This window comes from Xiphias gladius, chromosome 22 (genome assembly GCF_016859285.1).
Source record: "Xiphias gladius isolate SHS-SW01 ecotype Sanya breed wild chromosome 22, ASM1685928v1, whole genome shotgun sequence".
Lineage (NCBI taxonomy): Eukaryota > Metazoa > Chordata > Actinopteri > Istiophoriformes > Xiphiidae > Xiphias > Xiphias gladius.
This window is the reverse complement of record NC_053421.1, coordinates 9,797,225-9,811,807: the sequence shown is the minus strand read 5'-3', so window position 1 is coordinate 9,811,807 and position 14,583 is coordinate 9,797,225. Positions and strand designations below refer to the sequence as shown.

Genomic DNA, 14,583 nt, shown 5'->3' with positions numbered 1-14,583 from the left:
TTACCCGACCTTTAGCACCTCTGTCCCTCATTTTGGCTTATTTTAGTTTGGTTCATGCCTACAGTGGAACTTTGGGCCAATTAGTGGTGGAATAATGTGATTAATATTGGCACACATTTTCTCTCTCTCTCTCAAAGTCACTTCTCTGTTATGCTCTCTCTATTTCTCTTTTTTTTTTTCTGAAGTATATATAATCTCTGACTCACTCTCTCTTGACCAACAGAGTAATAGTTTGGGGAGAGCGTTCTAGTCACGTCCTCTCTCCTTATCAGACCTTATTACCCAAATGAATTTGGTTTGGGTAGAAATGTTTCTTTTTTAATGAGCTTTGCATTTCTCACAGAATTGATTTCCACTGAACATTCGGCTTGCTCCCTTTTCCATCTCTGCCTCTCCTTCTATCTCTCCATCCTTCCCTCTCCCTCTTCTGTCCTTCTCTCTTCCACCCAGTCTTTTACCCTACCTCTCCTTTAGTCCCTCCACCCCCTGTCTCGTCTAAGCATTAATATGTATGCACTGGGCTGGGGTGCACACTATGGGGAGATGGGGGCTGGTGTGTGTGTATGTGAGCATATGTGAGTGTGTGTGCATCTGTGTGTAGGGAGGCAAGCTGAGGACAAAGCCAGTGGTGATAATGAGGCCGCAGGGACACAGCCAGACAGGCCCCTCTGTGTATGGCTGAGAGTATGTGTGTGTATGTGTGCGTGCGTGTGTGTCCAAGTAACTCGGGACCTCATTCGCTTTCTCCTGAGTCCACAACTTCAATACTGCAGTTACTTATACCTGCTAGCTTCTACTGCACACATCAATGGACACACACTAACAAACAAACACACATATACACACATACTTTCAGGGACATGATACAAGGACAAAATTTTTAGGGAGCTGACTTTGTGATTCTTTTGGTGATTATGTGCTCAACAAAGGTTAAATTGATAAACGGTGAATAAATGTGGGAAATACACCAGACTATAAGGACCAATGTTACATGATACAAGCAAAACAAACTGACACACAGCTAACAATCATTTAAAAAACATTGAGAAATCCAAGGGAAGCTGTTATGGCGCCTTAAGGATTTCTTTGCAAAGACTGTTGCAATGCGGTCATATTTAGATGTATAGAAAATTGTAGTTCTAAGTTTGTAAGGATATTGGTTTGTAACTTGCAGTCGTCAAATATTGATATTTTCTCCACAGATGAATTTGAGATAGGCAATAATGTAGACAACCATAGAGTTGAGATCACAGTCACATTAACTTCTAATTAACATCACAATTAATGGTATTTATGTGCCTTATCAATAGGTTTCATTCACGAAATGTCAGACAAGCATGTGGGAGAAAGAGGTACTTGCATTTAGTTTGTTGAGTTACTCGAAAAGCCTCTATTTAGTTCCTTTATTGTCTTTGAAGATATTTTTAAAATTGAAGCATTCTATTGATGCTCTTTGTCACTGGGGCAGGGGATAATGTGAAATACATTGCTAATAAAGCACAGAGATGATACTTGAGGTTAGTTTTTCAGTATATTTTCTGATCTGTTCCATGCCTCGCTGAAAGGAATCTTACTAACTGTTGTCGAAGAAAGGGTAGTGAGTTTATAGTTCTCATTAATTCTGTTTGAATATTGATACCTTAAGTGCAGAGCGGACAACTGCTGATGTTTGTTTTAGTGTGTTGTGAAGCAGTTCCAGAAGAGTTTGTAACACAAGATGGCTGATCTTCCTCACGGCATGCCCCTCTCCATCTGGGTGGACCACTGCAGCTTCTGAGAGGGTATTCACAACCACCTCTACTAGGCCTGTGCAGTAGAAAAAGAGATCATCATGAGAAAGCTGTGGATGAACTACAACATGCTGGGATTTATTTAATGGTGAAATTTCTGGTGAAATTTCAAAGATATCAAATGCTTCATTCTACACTCTGTGGACAGTCTACACAGCCAAATACATTAAACACTACAAAGGAAATATCCGAACAGACAAACCACGTTGTATTATTAAAATAAGGATCCTATTAGCAAACATGAAGAACTTGGGCTTCCTGTGGCTCCAATGTCATGATGAAATATCAAATAATCAGTTCTGTTCAAAAGCTCATTTATTAAAGATTAGATTGTAACCAATCAAACCAGCAAACTTCTATGTATTTCAAATAATCAACACACCTTACTCTCTTTCGTACATGTACAGGATGTCTGAGGTGTAAAGAATAACTTAAGCCTGTGTAAATGTCTATAACTGCAGGCTTTGATTTGACTCCTCAGTGGATCGATAGCTCCTGTGCAAGATGAGAGACACTCTCCCTCTTCATCCTATTAGCATTTCATTGTTAGCATATAGCCCAGCAGAAAAAAAATAGCTGAATTTAACACTTAAGTATTTAAACAGAACTTGTACTTTGCAGGGTTGAATTCCTCTATGAAAATTTAATAGTATCAAGTCCACACAATATTAACACAGACCTCCGCCAAGGCCAATGTCAAAACAGCATACACCAGACTTCAGAGGAAAAAATTTAAATTCATAGTAAATGATCCGGATCTGCCCCAAAATTTAATGGCTTCTTCCCTTGCTTATGCCCCATCCCTCCACCAAATTTGGTGCAAATTGGTTCAGTAGTTTTTGCATAACTCTGCTGACAAACAAACCAACACACAAACAGACACAGGTGAAAACATAACCTTCTTGGCACAGGTAAAGAACATCAACAACAAAGCACAACTCCGTTTAAATTCTCATCTAAAATTAAATTCTCTTCTTATCTATTCCCCTTCCCTTTCACCTCACTCTATGTTTTAAAGCTGTGAAACCTCGCTAAGCCATGAATAAATACCGCTTACTAAAGGGCAAACCCATGTTCATTTGCTGATTTATTTTAACATGACATGGTAGATACTGTGCATTTTGCAACTTGATCTGTGTAGTTAGCTATTGGGGGAATCTGATGTGTTCTCACCACACATCTCTTTAAGTGAAGATAGATTCTGCCCTGACTAGGTTGACATGACATATGCATTCCAAAAAATGTACACTGTGCCAATATTTAGGCTAGCTAAGTCTACTTCTCTTCCATTTCTGTGCACCAAAAAAGTAACAGTTAAAAAACAAATGAACTCAACCACTGTCTTTCCACGGGGGAAAGTATAGCCAGGTTAGTTTCTATTCCAATAAATCTTTATTTAGAATGCAGATGTTGTGTGTCTTTATTTTTGTGAGTGAAAGTGCAACACTGCAGACACTAGAGAGCTATAAAGCTAGACTTCTATCAGTGAGATGTAAATTAAATAAACAGACTTCTCTACTTTGGACTGTTCATTCAAACAAACACTTTCTTCTATGAATGTGATCTGACAATGCAGTCCTGATCAGAAGTAAACTCTGTTCTAGATAAATAGTTGCTCATTTATATGTTAATAACATTGTTCTGTTATTATCGGTTGAGAATAGCTGTCATCCCTATACATAGCCATCTGTAACAAATCACGAATAAAAAACAAACAGGATATTCTATCAAATAAAGTATGTAGACTTTCCTGACATTTGAGCCATATATTGACAAGGTATTAAAGCTGGGTAATAAATCAAAACTAAAATTACTTTTTGATCGTGAACCTACATTTTTTATGCTCATATCGGGAATATACATAGAGGCTGTGTGCTTGTGAATGGTATTCATATGGACTATTAGGATATAAAAATTCCCTTTTAAAGAATCTAAATTTTCTATCTGGATGAGTCAATGCTGTAATAACCTGCTACAGTTTTATGTAGGCACTCTATACAGATTTTGCCATGACTCGGTTGACATGACACATGTACAGTATTTCACTAAAGTTACAGCACGGTAGAATCTGTATTGGAAGGGGAGGGTTATAATAAGGCTAAGAAGTAGTGAAAAGCTGGAAACTGGAAAGGGAATTTGAAGCCTAACTAACTTTATTTCCAAATGCATCCTGTGTTTTCAACTTTTAGTCACACACTGGCAGCACTCTGTGGCTCATCAAACCACCTGTCGACTTTAAAAATGTTTTGATTTTTTTAAGGCCTCAATGCATTTAGATTAGACAGGCTGTTCCATTCAAACAAAACACGCCTGATCAGAGTAAAGACACAAATCACTAAGCATGTATTTTTTTTAGGGAATAAAATTGTTACATATTTGGTGAGTCACTGTAAATACACTAGGACTAAATGAGATTACAGTGATACCAGAGAAGATTAATGTTGCTCATAAATTAGAAAACCAAGGACTGCGCCTGTTCTTAGCACAATGACACTCATTTGACTGAATTTCACCAGCAACCTCAAACAAAATGCAGTTACAGATTAAAGCTTATTGATATGAATAAATAAGTTCCAACCAGAATAGACATTTAGATTCACATCAATACTACAAAAGGAATGTGATTACTGCAAAAATGTCAGCAAGGCAGAGTCTGTACTGAATTGTAGATTGATGGTTTTTACTATCATCTATCTTCCTCAGTCGCTCACAGGCTGTATAAAAGCCTTTCCTCTCAGCTGACTGAGTAGCTAAAGTCATCTGAAAGTGACAGAGTATAAGTTTTCCAACTGCAGTCTCCAATTTTAAAATTTTGCGCATTTCCAAAGCATAGCACACATTTATGCATTCTTGATCCACTGTGAGTACCCCCTTGATTAAATCAAGCTCAACAAGCACCAAGATTCTACAGAATATCACAAAAACTTTAACAAACAAATTAACTGGTTGCTTTTAACTCCATATTCTATACAGCTTCCAAAATTAAGCTCTGCAAATGATCAGAATTATCAAATTATCACATCTTGGCAATGCACTGAGCACAAACAGTTCATAAAGTTCCAGGAAAAATAATTTCAAGAAAAATGTGAGCAGCTAACGTAATGACCCATTTAAACATAAAGCGCTGTACTTATATGGACAAACATAGCAAGTGCAGTTGGAAATGCACTTAGTATTGTTGCACACAAGACACAGGCCTAGCTCTGGTCAGGACGACTGGACGACTACATGGTTAAAATAGGGACGCACATTTATTACTATTCTACATTCATTATAGATTACAAGAGAAACTGTATTTGTTTCAGGAGAAATATCATTAGAGTACCATAAAATACTTTAATGATTGTGCAATATGATTCAATCTTATTGTGGTTTGGCGTCTGGCTGGCATTCAGTCAGCAAAAAATCAGCAATTGCTTTTTGAAACGTTACATACACACACACACACGTTTATGGCGTCATGGCAGAGCACTATTACACTATTACACTGCTAGTATGAGATCTCGTGTGTGTGTATGTCTGTTTGTTCATAAAGTAATGATTTATATTGCTTTCCCTGACAGGTATGGATGGGTATGCATCTCTAGGTTGTCTATGTGTGTACTAGTGACGTGGGAACATAACAGTCATCAGAGGGATAACAGCTTCATTCAGTCAGTACTAATTCAATTTTAAACATATCACATATGTACAAATTTTACTTGCTTGTTTTGCTAGGGAAATAATCGGAGTGAAAACCATTGTGATCTGGCCTATTTTGGGGTTTGGACTTTAAATAGGTTAAAAATAGACATTTCACAATGCTTTAGACATATAATCTATTTATAAACCACTGTAAAGTGAGTTCTATTGGGAATCAACAGGACGGATGGCTCAGAGCATTACTGTCAAAGCGTAGTAGAAAAGTTTTCTGGGGAAAGAAAAACCTCTCCTAAACATATTACATGTAATGAATGCATAATGTTTCAGTTGATTTGACAGTACAGTTCAATTAAAGTATGTAGATGGTTTCTATAATGTGATTTTCCCCATTAATGAATGTTTACATACTGTAATGTTGCTCCATAAGGGGTCTGTACACCTTCATTATAGACTCCAGAAGGTGTACAGACCCCTTCATTTTTGGGCCACTTTATTGTGTCGTAGATTTAATCTTAAAAGGATAAAATTTCTATTTTTGCCCATCAATCTACAATCAATAACCCAAGTTCATTAAAAATCAAAATAATTTACAAAAGTATTAATACCCTCAATTCAGTACTTTGAAGAAGCCGCCTTGGCAGCAATTGCAGCTCCGAGTCGTCTCGGGTAAGTCTCTACAAAATTTGCATACAGTTTATCCCATTCTGCCTGGCAGATCCTATCCTATCCTTAGTTACAGTTAGGTAAAGATTGTGTTCAGATTTAGGGTCAGGGAAAGCTCACCATATTGTCACATATTATCATAAATTTGAAAATTTGATATGTGAAGATTTCTTATTCACATTGTTTTTTGTAAAACAAAAATCTTCATGAATAAATAACTTCTCACTGGTATCTAGGGACTGCAATACAAATTGCACCAGTATAAAAGGAAGCTATGAACACCATAAACTCGAGACACACTGTAAAACATCTTAAATTTACTGTCAAAAATGTCTAATTGATTTCCATTATGTAAAACTGTCAGTAACCTCTTTGGTGCTTGCTAATATGAAAACGTTAATATGGAAGATCTTTGTGGTATAAATTATGCCAAGGGGCATTATTATTGATCATGCACATATGGACACTGTGTGGAAGAACCATTATAAAACTTTTTAGACACCGTTTTGGGAAATAACCTGAACCCAATCTTAAATTCAAGTTCCAAATAGATAACACCGGCACAGAAGCAATTACCAAAAAAATTCCTTTGAGCTTCTCACAAAAGGTCAGGAGAAATAACAAAGATTGGTGATGGATCCAACCCTGTGAGGAACCTCAAAGACCTTCAAGGTTTCTGAAGACGCATAGAGTCCCTGAAGACTTTTTTTTAATTAATTAAAGGATTCTTTAATTAACTGACACCTTTTCAGCACCACAGCCTAAAACCAAAGTAAGGGATTGCTTAGGATGCAAACACATTTTGGCTGCTCTAGGTGCGTCCATTTCCTTAGTAAATCATGCAGTCTGCTTATCAATATGCCTTGAAAATGAGTCTCAAATTCAATATTAGTGGAGGAGCTCTAGGCTTCATATCCTTACATAATCAGATTACAACCTAGACTTTCTACATTAATCTGTTCTCAAAACAAAGTTGTGAAATCCATAGTGATATAAAATAATAAGAACTTTGGTTAGGACTTGTCTCTTACTCCCCAGTCAAGTTATTCTTCCCTTTCTGCATCTCTCTATCTCTCCCTCTATCAAATTGTCACTCACTTTAAACTCCGTTTTTCTCTATCATCTCGTCCCTCCCTCCATCCTGTCTTCTCATCTAAATGCACCACATTCTTTCTCTCTGTATCTCATTCTTCCTCTGTCCCCTCTCTGCTACCCTCTCTCCCTCATGCCTTTTTTGCCATCTTCTTTTTCTTTCTGTTGTCCTGTTCTTCCTCCCTATCTGTCTCTCTCTCTCTTTGCTCCCTCTGTCTTCATTCCCCAGGGGGTATTATCTCAGTCAGAGGCAAATCTGCCCAATTATAAACCTCATCTCCTCTCTCTGTCTCTTTCTCTCTCTTACACACACTCACACACATACCGAGTGCTCCTGCATCCACCCCCCCACACACACATCTCCTCTCTATCTCAAACATACACAAAAGCATAAGCACAAATACATTCACATAAGCACAAAAAACCCACCACCCTATTTTGCTCATCTTCACTGTCTATTTCATTGCGTCCCAACAGACATTCACAGACAAACACACACACATACATGCTCGCACACCACTCTTCCCCTCCTTTTTCTGTCACACCTTAAAAAGCCAATTATACATGCCTCCTCCCTTCTCCTCTTCTCTCCCTCTCCCTTCTTTCTTACCATCACCACACTGATCTGGAGTGAACCACAATGAAAAGAAGGAGAAAAAGGAGAAGAGGAGATAGAAAAGGAGTCCAAAACAGAGAATAGGAGAGAAGGTAAAAATGGGAACAGGGAAAAAGGAAAGAGAGGAGAAGAGGGGGCAAGATGTGAGCTGAATAGATTGGACAAGTGGATAGTAGGAGATAAAGAAAAGGAGGGATAAGAGGTAGAGAACAAATTAATACAGCAAAAGGTGATAGAGCAGGAGAGGAGAGGACAGGAGAGGAGAGGAGAGGAGAGGAGAGGGGAGGGGAGAGAGATAGCGTTAATTGCCCAGCCAGTATTAGTGCTGGGTTGACAGTTTCTTGTTGAGAGGAGAGCTGATTGGACGATAATGATGCTGACTACTGAACTGCCGCACTGCTGACCCAATGGAAATAGAGGGAGAGGAGGGGTTGATAGTAGGGGTTTTTTTTGTTTTGTTTTTTTGGCGGGGGGGCAAAAAATAATGAGTGAAAGAGATACACACACACACACACAGAGCAAGAGAGAGGGAGTGAGAGAGAGACAGCAGTGTTTGTATTTTTATTCTTGTAAAAATCTTTAATTTAGTGCATTCATATTTATGCTGCATCCCTACATGCCTAGGCTTTGTGCCTTATTATTCCTTCCTTCTAGTTAAAGACCAAATCCCAAACTATCTCTTGGGTGCTCAAATGGGCCTAAAATGACCTAACTTCTATAAAATGTTGTCACTCCAAGATAAATATATAAATTTGATTCCCCCCTCTGGATTTACTGGAATCACTTGGACTCAAAAAGAAATTCTGATGTTATTGAGTTTCACCCTAGCTTAAGCACAAAAAACATTGCCTCATACACAATACACACACACATACACTTACATACTCCATCTCTCTCTTTCTCACACACACACACACACGCACGCACACACGCACACACGCACGCACGCACACACACACACACACACACACACAGCCAAGGTTGTTGACCTGAATAAGCACAGCAGGCAACATTACAATAACTAATGCTAGCAGAGTGTATACATTATACTAACGTAGTATGTAGTACTAGTAGTAGTACAGTAGGGTCAATGACAACATTTTACAAGCCTTTTATTGAGAGTATCGTTTGTTGTTATATTATATTTGGTAAGGACATTCCAAAATCACTCACAAGAAAAAATTGGGAAAAATTGTTAAGACTTGTGGAAAAATTATGAGGGAGCTGCAGGCAGATCTATACCATCTGTACCTGACCAGGCGGACTGAGCAGGCAGACAAGGTCTGCTTGGATACATCCCATCCACTTTCTGTACAGTTTCAGTCACTCCCTTCTGGTCGGTGGTACAGATACCCCAATGTTAGAACCAACCGAGCAAGAAATCCATTTATTCCCTTGGCAATCACTCAATGACATAAGATGTGGTAGCCATGGGGAGTCTGGGGTAATACATGGAATAAGGGATGTGGAATACAATGGACTTGTTGGATGCACAGTATACTCACAATATTCAGAGTTTTCAATCCTCACTTTAAATGTCCGACTGAAGAGTGATGATATTTATGATAACTGCCATTGAAGATTTGGATTACTGTTGTTTCTGTTTATTTGATGTCCTTTTTATGTGTCTAATGTTCTATGCTGTACTACAAAATGCCTCTCGGAGAAATTTAAAGTTTTCTAAGTCTAAGTAAGTCTAAGTCTAAGATTGGCCTTAATAGTGTAAGAGAGAGCACAAAACTAGAAAAGTTGAGAAGAATGGAAGTATTATTTTTTCAAAGCTGAGAAAAGTAACATCTTCCCTATCTCCATAATACTGTATGCAGACGTACTGTACCTTGGTGGTGTACTGGCTCGAGGTCCAAGATTGTGTCTCCACTAAGGTTACACAGCAAGGCGATTGCATTTTGGAGCATCCCACTGGTAACATTACTACTGTTAGCCTGGAAAAAGTAAGGGACAGAGAAGGATAACTAGATTACAGGTTATTCTACAACATCCTGTATTCAACATTAGTCCACAGTCAAATGTTTTCTATGTAGCATTTCTTATATCTATGTTCTAAAATTAAACTAATTTTGATGACTTGAGATAATAATTTAAATATATGTAAGGTAGTGGACTACAAAACACTGTGAGCACTGTTTATCAATGGCAATTTGTCTGTGATACTTTCATCGTGCATTAAAGCCACAACACAATAGACAGTACTTCGTGAGTGCGTGTGTCCTTGTGTGTGTGTCTTTGTGTGGCATGAAACGTTATTGACTTGTTATAAAAACACAAATACACACTATGACCATCAACTTGTTTTAATCTGTTTTGAGAACATAAATCTTTCAACATATTGAACTTATTAAAAACCTACGTACACCGCACACAAACCCAGACCCAAAATTGGAAGCCTTAGTTGAAAATGATCAACCCACCTGTTATTCCATTTTTAGAACCTGTATTTATACAGACTAAGTCTCCTAAGTATGTCTGCTCTTGAGCTTCAGTGATTTAGTTAGGTGTTTAGGCCTTTAACCTGGTGCTGAGGCTTACACCATGTATGTGTTAAGAGAGCTAGACATGGTGTGGCAGAATCAGCCTTTCTGTGAATCTCTTCAGACAAATCTGTGAAACTGTTGGCAAGACATCCCAAACTGCAGATAAGGTCAATTATTACTAACGTCTTGGGTCACACAACACAGAAGTCAACCAGCAAGAGAAAAAAACTGTTTGATATATGCACAGCAGGAAATTATTTATAATTCCATATTCTATCTGCTGTGAAAATTATTATTAGGGCACAATGTTCAGCAAAAGACCAGATTAATTCTAGCCCCTATTAAGAAGATCCCGCTATATTGCTGTTAAGAAGAACCCTCATTATGCTGCTTTGCTTGTTTATACTGAACCAAACAAAATGAAACACTGAACCACAGCATAATGCATAATGTGTGTGATTTTAGACAGCATGCTGGCATTCTGGAATCAGAGCCGTGATGTGTAACACAAGATCTCCCTTTTCCACAGACGTTTATTCGGCTCTGTGACTACTTCCACTGCCGACTTAAAGGAGGAACATAAATGCCCCCCCCATTCCATGTTCAAACCTTTTACACAGAAAAGCAAGGTGAAATAAAGGCGCAACATTCCAGGTTTGAACAGGCTGAATAAAAGGGGTTTCTGTCTATCATAGGACGGTGGAGTTGTGACCTATGATAATAGATTGTTTTAGAGAGAAACAAGGAGCAAGCCTACACTTTCCTCCTACTCCTATTTCTTCGCACTCTCCCTCCTCCTCCTTTTCTGTTCCTCCCTTTACTCCTCTTCTCTTCTTTCTCCTTCATACAAAACCTTCTCCCCTTCCTAATTCACTTCTCCTTATCTCTCCTGCCCTCGCTTCACTTTTTGATCCCCTCTGAGATACACCAGCTCTGCCTGCAGGGTCTGTGCGCATTAATGTGATCTGTGTACGGGTTGCCTGGCTGGTAATCATCATGTGCAGTAGCCTTAGGCTGAAGACAATGACATCATTTCACACCTGGGACAACTTACCTGTCAGTAACAACCAATGACAAAGCTAATTTATTTTTATCTTTATGGACTAATAAGCCATGAAAGGACTTTGTGCTCATCATTGAAAGCATAAACCTGGCAAAAAACATGAAGAATGACAGAAAAAATGATTATAACTTAGTGACTCAATGTCCTGCCCCCAACTCATAGAGCATTCAACTTAGTAGGTAGTGTTTGACTGCAACTCAGTCTGAATAGTCTTATACCTCCTCAGGCCCAGCAACCAACCAATTAAGAACCCTTGTCTAGCTGGTTTCCTGAGGTCCTTTTATGTTTGAAGCAGAACTACTTCATCATTTGGACAAATACAATTAGGTGAGTTTCTCCATGACAAGTGTGATCACCAGTGACAGGTATAATCAATCCAGATCAGAGTGTTTCAGGCAGCATAAATCAATCTAAATGTGAGCAATACAGACAGCACTAATGGCTCCCGACATGACTGTTTCAGACAGGAATAAACAATCAGGAGAGAAGCTAATCAGGCTGTTGGATAACAGTATTTAACATTCTGCATCAGCTAGTCAGGGCTGGATGGGCAGCCATGCAGAACACTGATTATTAAGTGAAAATGTGTGAGCACATTTGTGTGTTTGTGTGTGGTGTGTGTGCTTGCTTTATTATATTTGTGAGGTCCGAAAACCAGGAGCCCACTATACTTGTGTGGGCTGATAGCTTTGTGGGGACCAAAATGCTGGACTGCACAAGTTTAAATGGTTGTTTGAGGGTTAAAACTTGGTTTTAGGGTTCAGGTTAGAATCAGGTTTAGGGTAAGGGTTAGGTATTTAGATCTGATCGTGAAGATTAGGGTAAGGGGCTTGGGAATGCATTACTTAAGTGAAGAGTCCCCACGAATACAGTAAAACAAGGGTGTGTGTGTATGTGTGTGTGTGAGAGAGAGAGAGAGAGAGAGAGAGAGAGAGAGAGAGAGAGAGAGAGAGAGAGAGAAGCATAAATTGTTTGCTGCAGCACAAGTGTATTGGTTTGCCAAAAACAGATTGTGCTGTGTTTGTTGGTGGGTGCATTAGATTTTGCGTATGCAAAAAGGGTCAGGTGAAATAAATTGTCTAGTGGAAACATTGTTATGCTTCGCTGATAACAGACAAGTGATGTGTGTTTGTGTGTATGCATTTGTTCACGATCTTAAAAGTGGAGTCCATATTCCCAATCTATTAACCCTTCCTCCTCTCTATTTCTGACCTGCCAGTCAATTACACCAGCCCTCTAATAGGTCAACACCACTCAGACTAATTTACATAAATACATTTATAAGGGTTAGATGGAGTTAGTGAGAGAGGAAAGAGAAGGAATGAGGTAGAAAACAACTGAACTGTAATAAAATAGAGCATAAATGACAAAATAATACAGATTCTGATAACTGGGTTTCATTTGCTGATTGTAAATCTGTTTAACAGACTGACTGATTCATTGACTGACTGACTGACTGACCAAGTGATTTAAAGATTGGCTGAATGAAAACTAATTGATTTAATTATTGACTGAGATTGGTTTCTTACCATAATGAGCTGAAAAACTGTCGGTAGGATCCTACTGCGTTTGATCAACCTGCAAGGGAGAGAGAAAAATACATATTGGAGATTAGAGAGAAAAAGGCGGGTGAGGAATTAATTTAATTTATCGGCAATTCACTGCACTATTCTCTCACAGATAATTGCACTTGCACACACACTGGGCTGTTTCATCTTCATTAAGGTTGGAGTTCCGCTACAATGACTCCTGTCTGGTACCAGTGGAATTGGTAACAGAGGAGAGATGAAAAGAGGAGACACGATGAGAGCAGATGAAGTGAGAGGAGGTGAGTGAAGAGAGGGAAGGACACTGGAGGAGGAATAAAGTTAAGGGGAAGATCGGATAAGAGAAGATTACATTTGGCGATGAGGAGAAAGGAGGCGGAAGGTTAGAGGAGGGAGAGAAAATTTGGACGAAAATACAGGGAGGACAGATGAGGGGAGAAACAAAAGGGTGGAAGGAGAAAGTAGAGAATGCAGAGTGATATGGATAAATCCAAACTGAAAAAATCAGAGAGAGAGAGAGAAAGAGAGCGAGAGAGAGAGGGAGAAGAGAAAGGGAGAGAGAAAGAGATTTAGATATGTACAGTATATCAGAAATGAAAGTCTGTCCACTCACTTGTTAAGGTTCACAACCAATTACTCTGTGGTTGGAGCACCTACATATATGCTAACACACCTTGTGTATGTGTGTGTGTGTGTGTGTGTGTGTGTGTGTGTGTGTGTGTGTGTGTGTGTGTGTGTGTGAGACTTAGAAAGCTAGAAAGCATTCAGATCGCAGTGGTAACAAAGCCAGCTTAAGTCAGACGTGTTAATATACTGATGGCAACAAAGCCTGTCCACTGACTTAAAAAAATCTGTCTCCATTTTAACTATGATTTACAGTTTGTCTGGCAGGCGTCACACCACTCATGGAACAAGGTGATTTAACAGTGGCTAACAAGTTTTCACCAAACATTGTGTTCTACCTCATCACAAAGTTGCTCTTTTGAGACTGAACTTTAGTTGATTTAATGTTTAGTTAATGTGATGTTCCTGGAACCTGCCAGAACCATGGTGTATACTGACTGAGACGCTTTTGTCACTAAAAGTTAAATGTTCTGGTAAAAATGCATCTGGAAAGCAAAAAAAAAGGACTAAATGGCCATCCAAGGGTGTTATCAAGTTCTAATAACTTTTTACATTCCTTTTTTACAGCTTAAATGTTTTTTCTTTGACTAGTAACTTGTCTACTTTATATTCCTTGTTTTTATATATATTTCGTTTTTTCCTTGTTGCATCAGATTACTTTTGCTGCAGTCATGCAACCTACGTTTTACACAGATCAATACCAGTTTCATTTCATCTTAATGTATGCTGACATATTCCCCACACTATTACCCCAAATTCTAAGCTCACAGTCAGCATTTGCAAAAGAAACTGATTTACTGGACCAAGTAGTTGCTTTAGTTGCTTCAGTCCACAGTTAGTTTTGGGGATCATTTTCCTAATATTTTTTAGCTTCTTGGCTGTAGTTGGTAATACTAGGAGCCAGTATGGTTAAATTGTTTGACTGAGCCAATTTCTGCATACTTTGGCAAGTCTATTACTTTGAACAAATCTTGCTGGTCTCATCTGACCCCTAATCAATGAGATATTTTGACTCAGAATACTATTGGTGATGTAGGCTCTTTGTTTAATGCCA

At 38.6% G+C, this 14,583-nt stretch overlaps 1 protein-coding gene across 1 annotated transcript in view; it reads right to left on the bottom strand.

Annotated features, from left to right (window-relative positions):
* The window catches only part of ulk4 (unc-51 like kinase 4), an 84,939-nt gene that overhangs the window by 13,697 nt on the left and 56,659 nt on the right, over window positions 1-14,583 (bottom strand). Inside the window, exons 24-26 of the mRNA XM_040117361.1 lie at window positions 12,888-12,936; window positions 9,641-9,746; window positions 1,640-1,806 (exon numbers count right to left, since the gene is read on the bottom strand). Coding sequence (XP_039973295.1) covers window positions 1,640-1,806; window positions 9,641-9,746; window positions 12,888-12,936 — 322 coding nt within the window. The remainder of the gene's footprint in view (window positions 1-1,639; window positions 1,807-9,640; window positions 9,747-12,887; window positions 12,937-14,583) is intronic.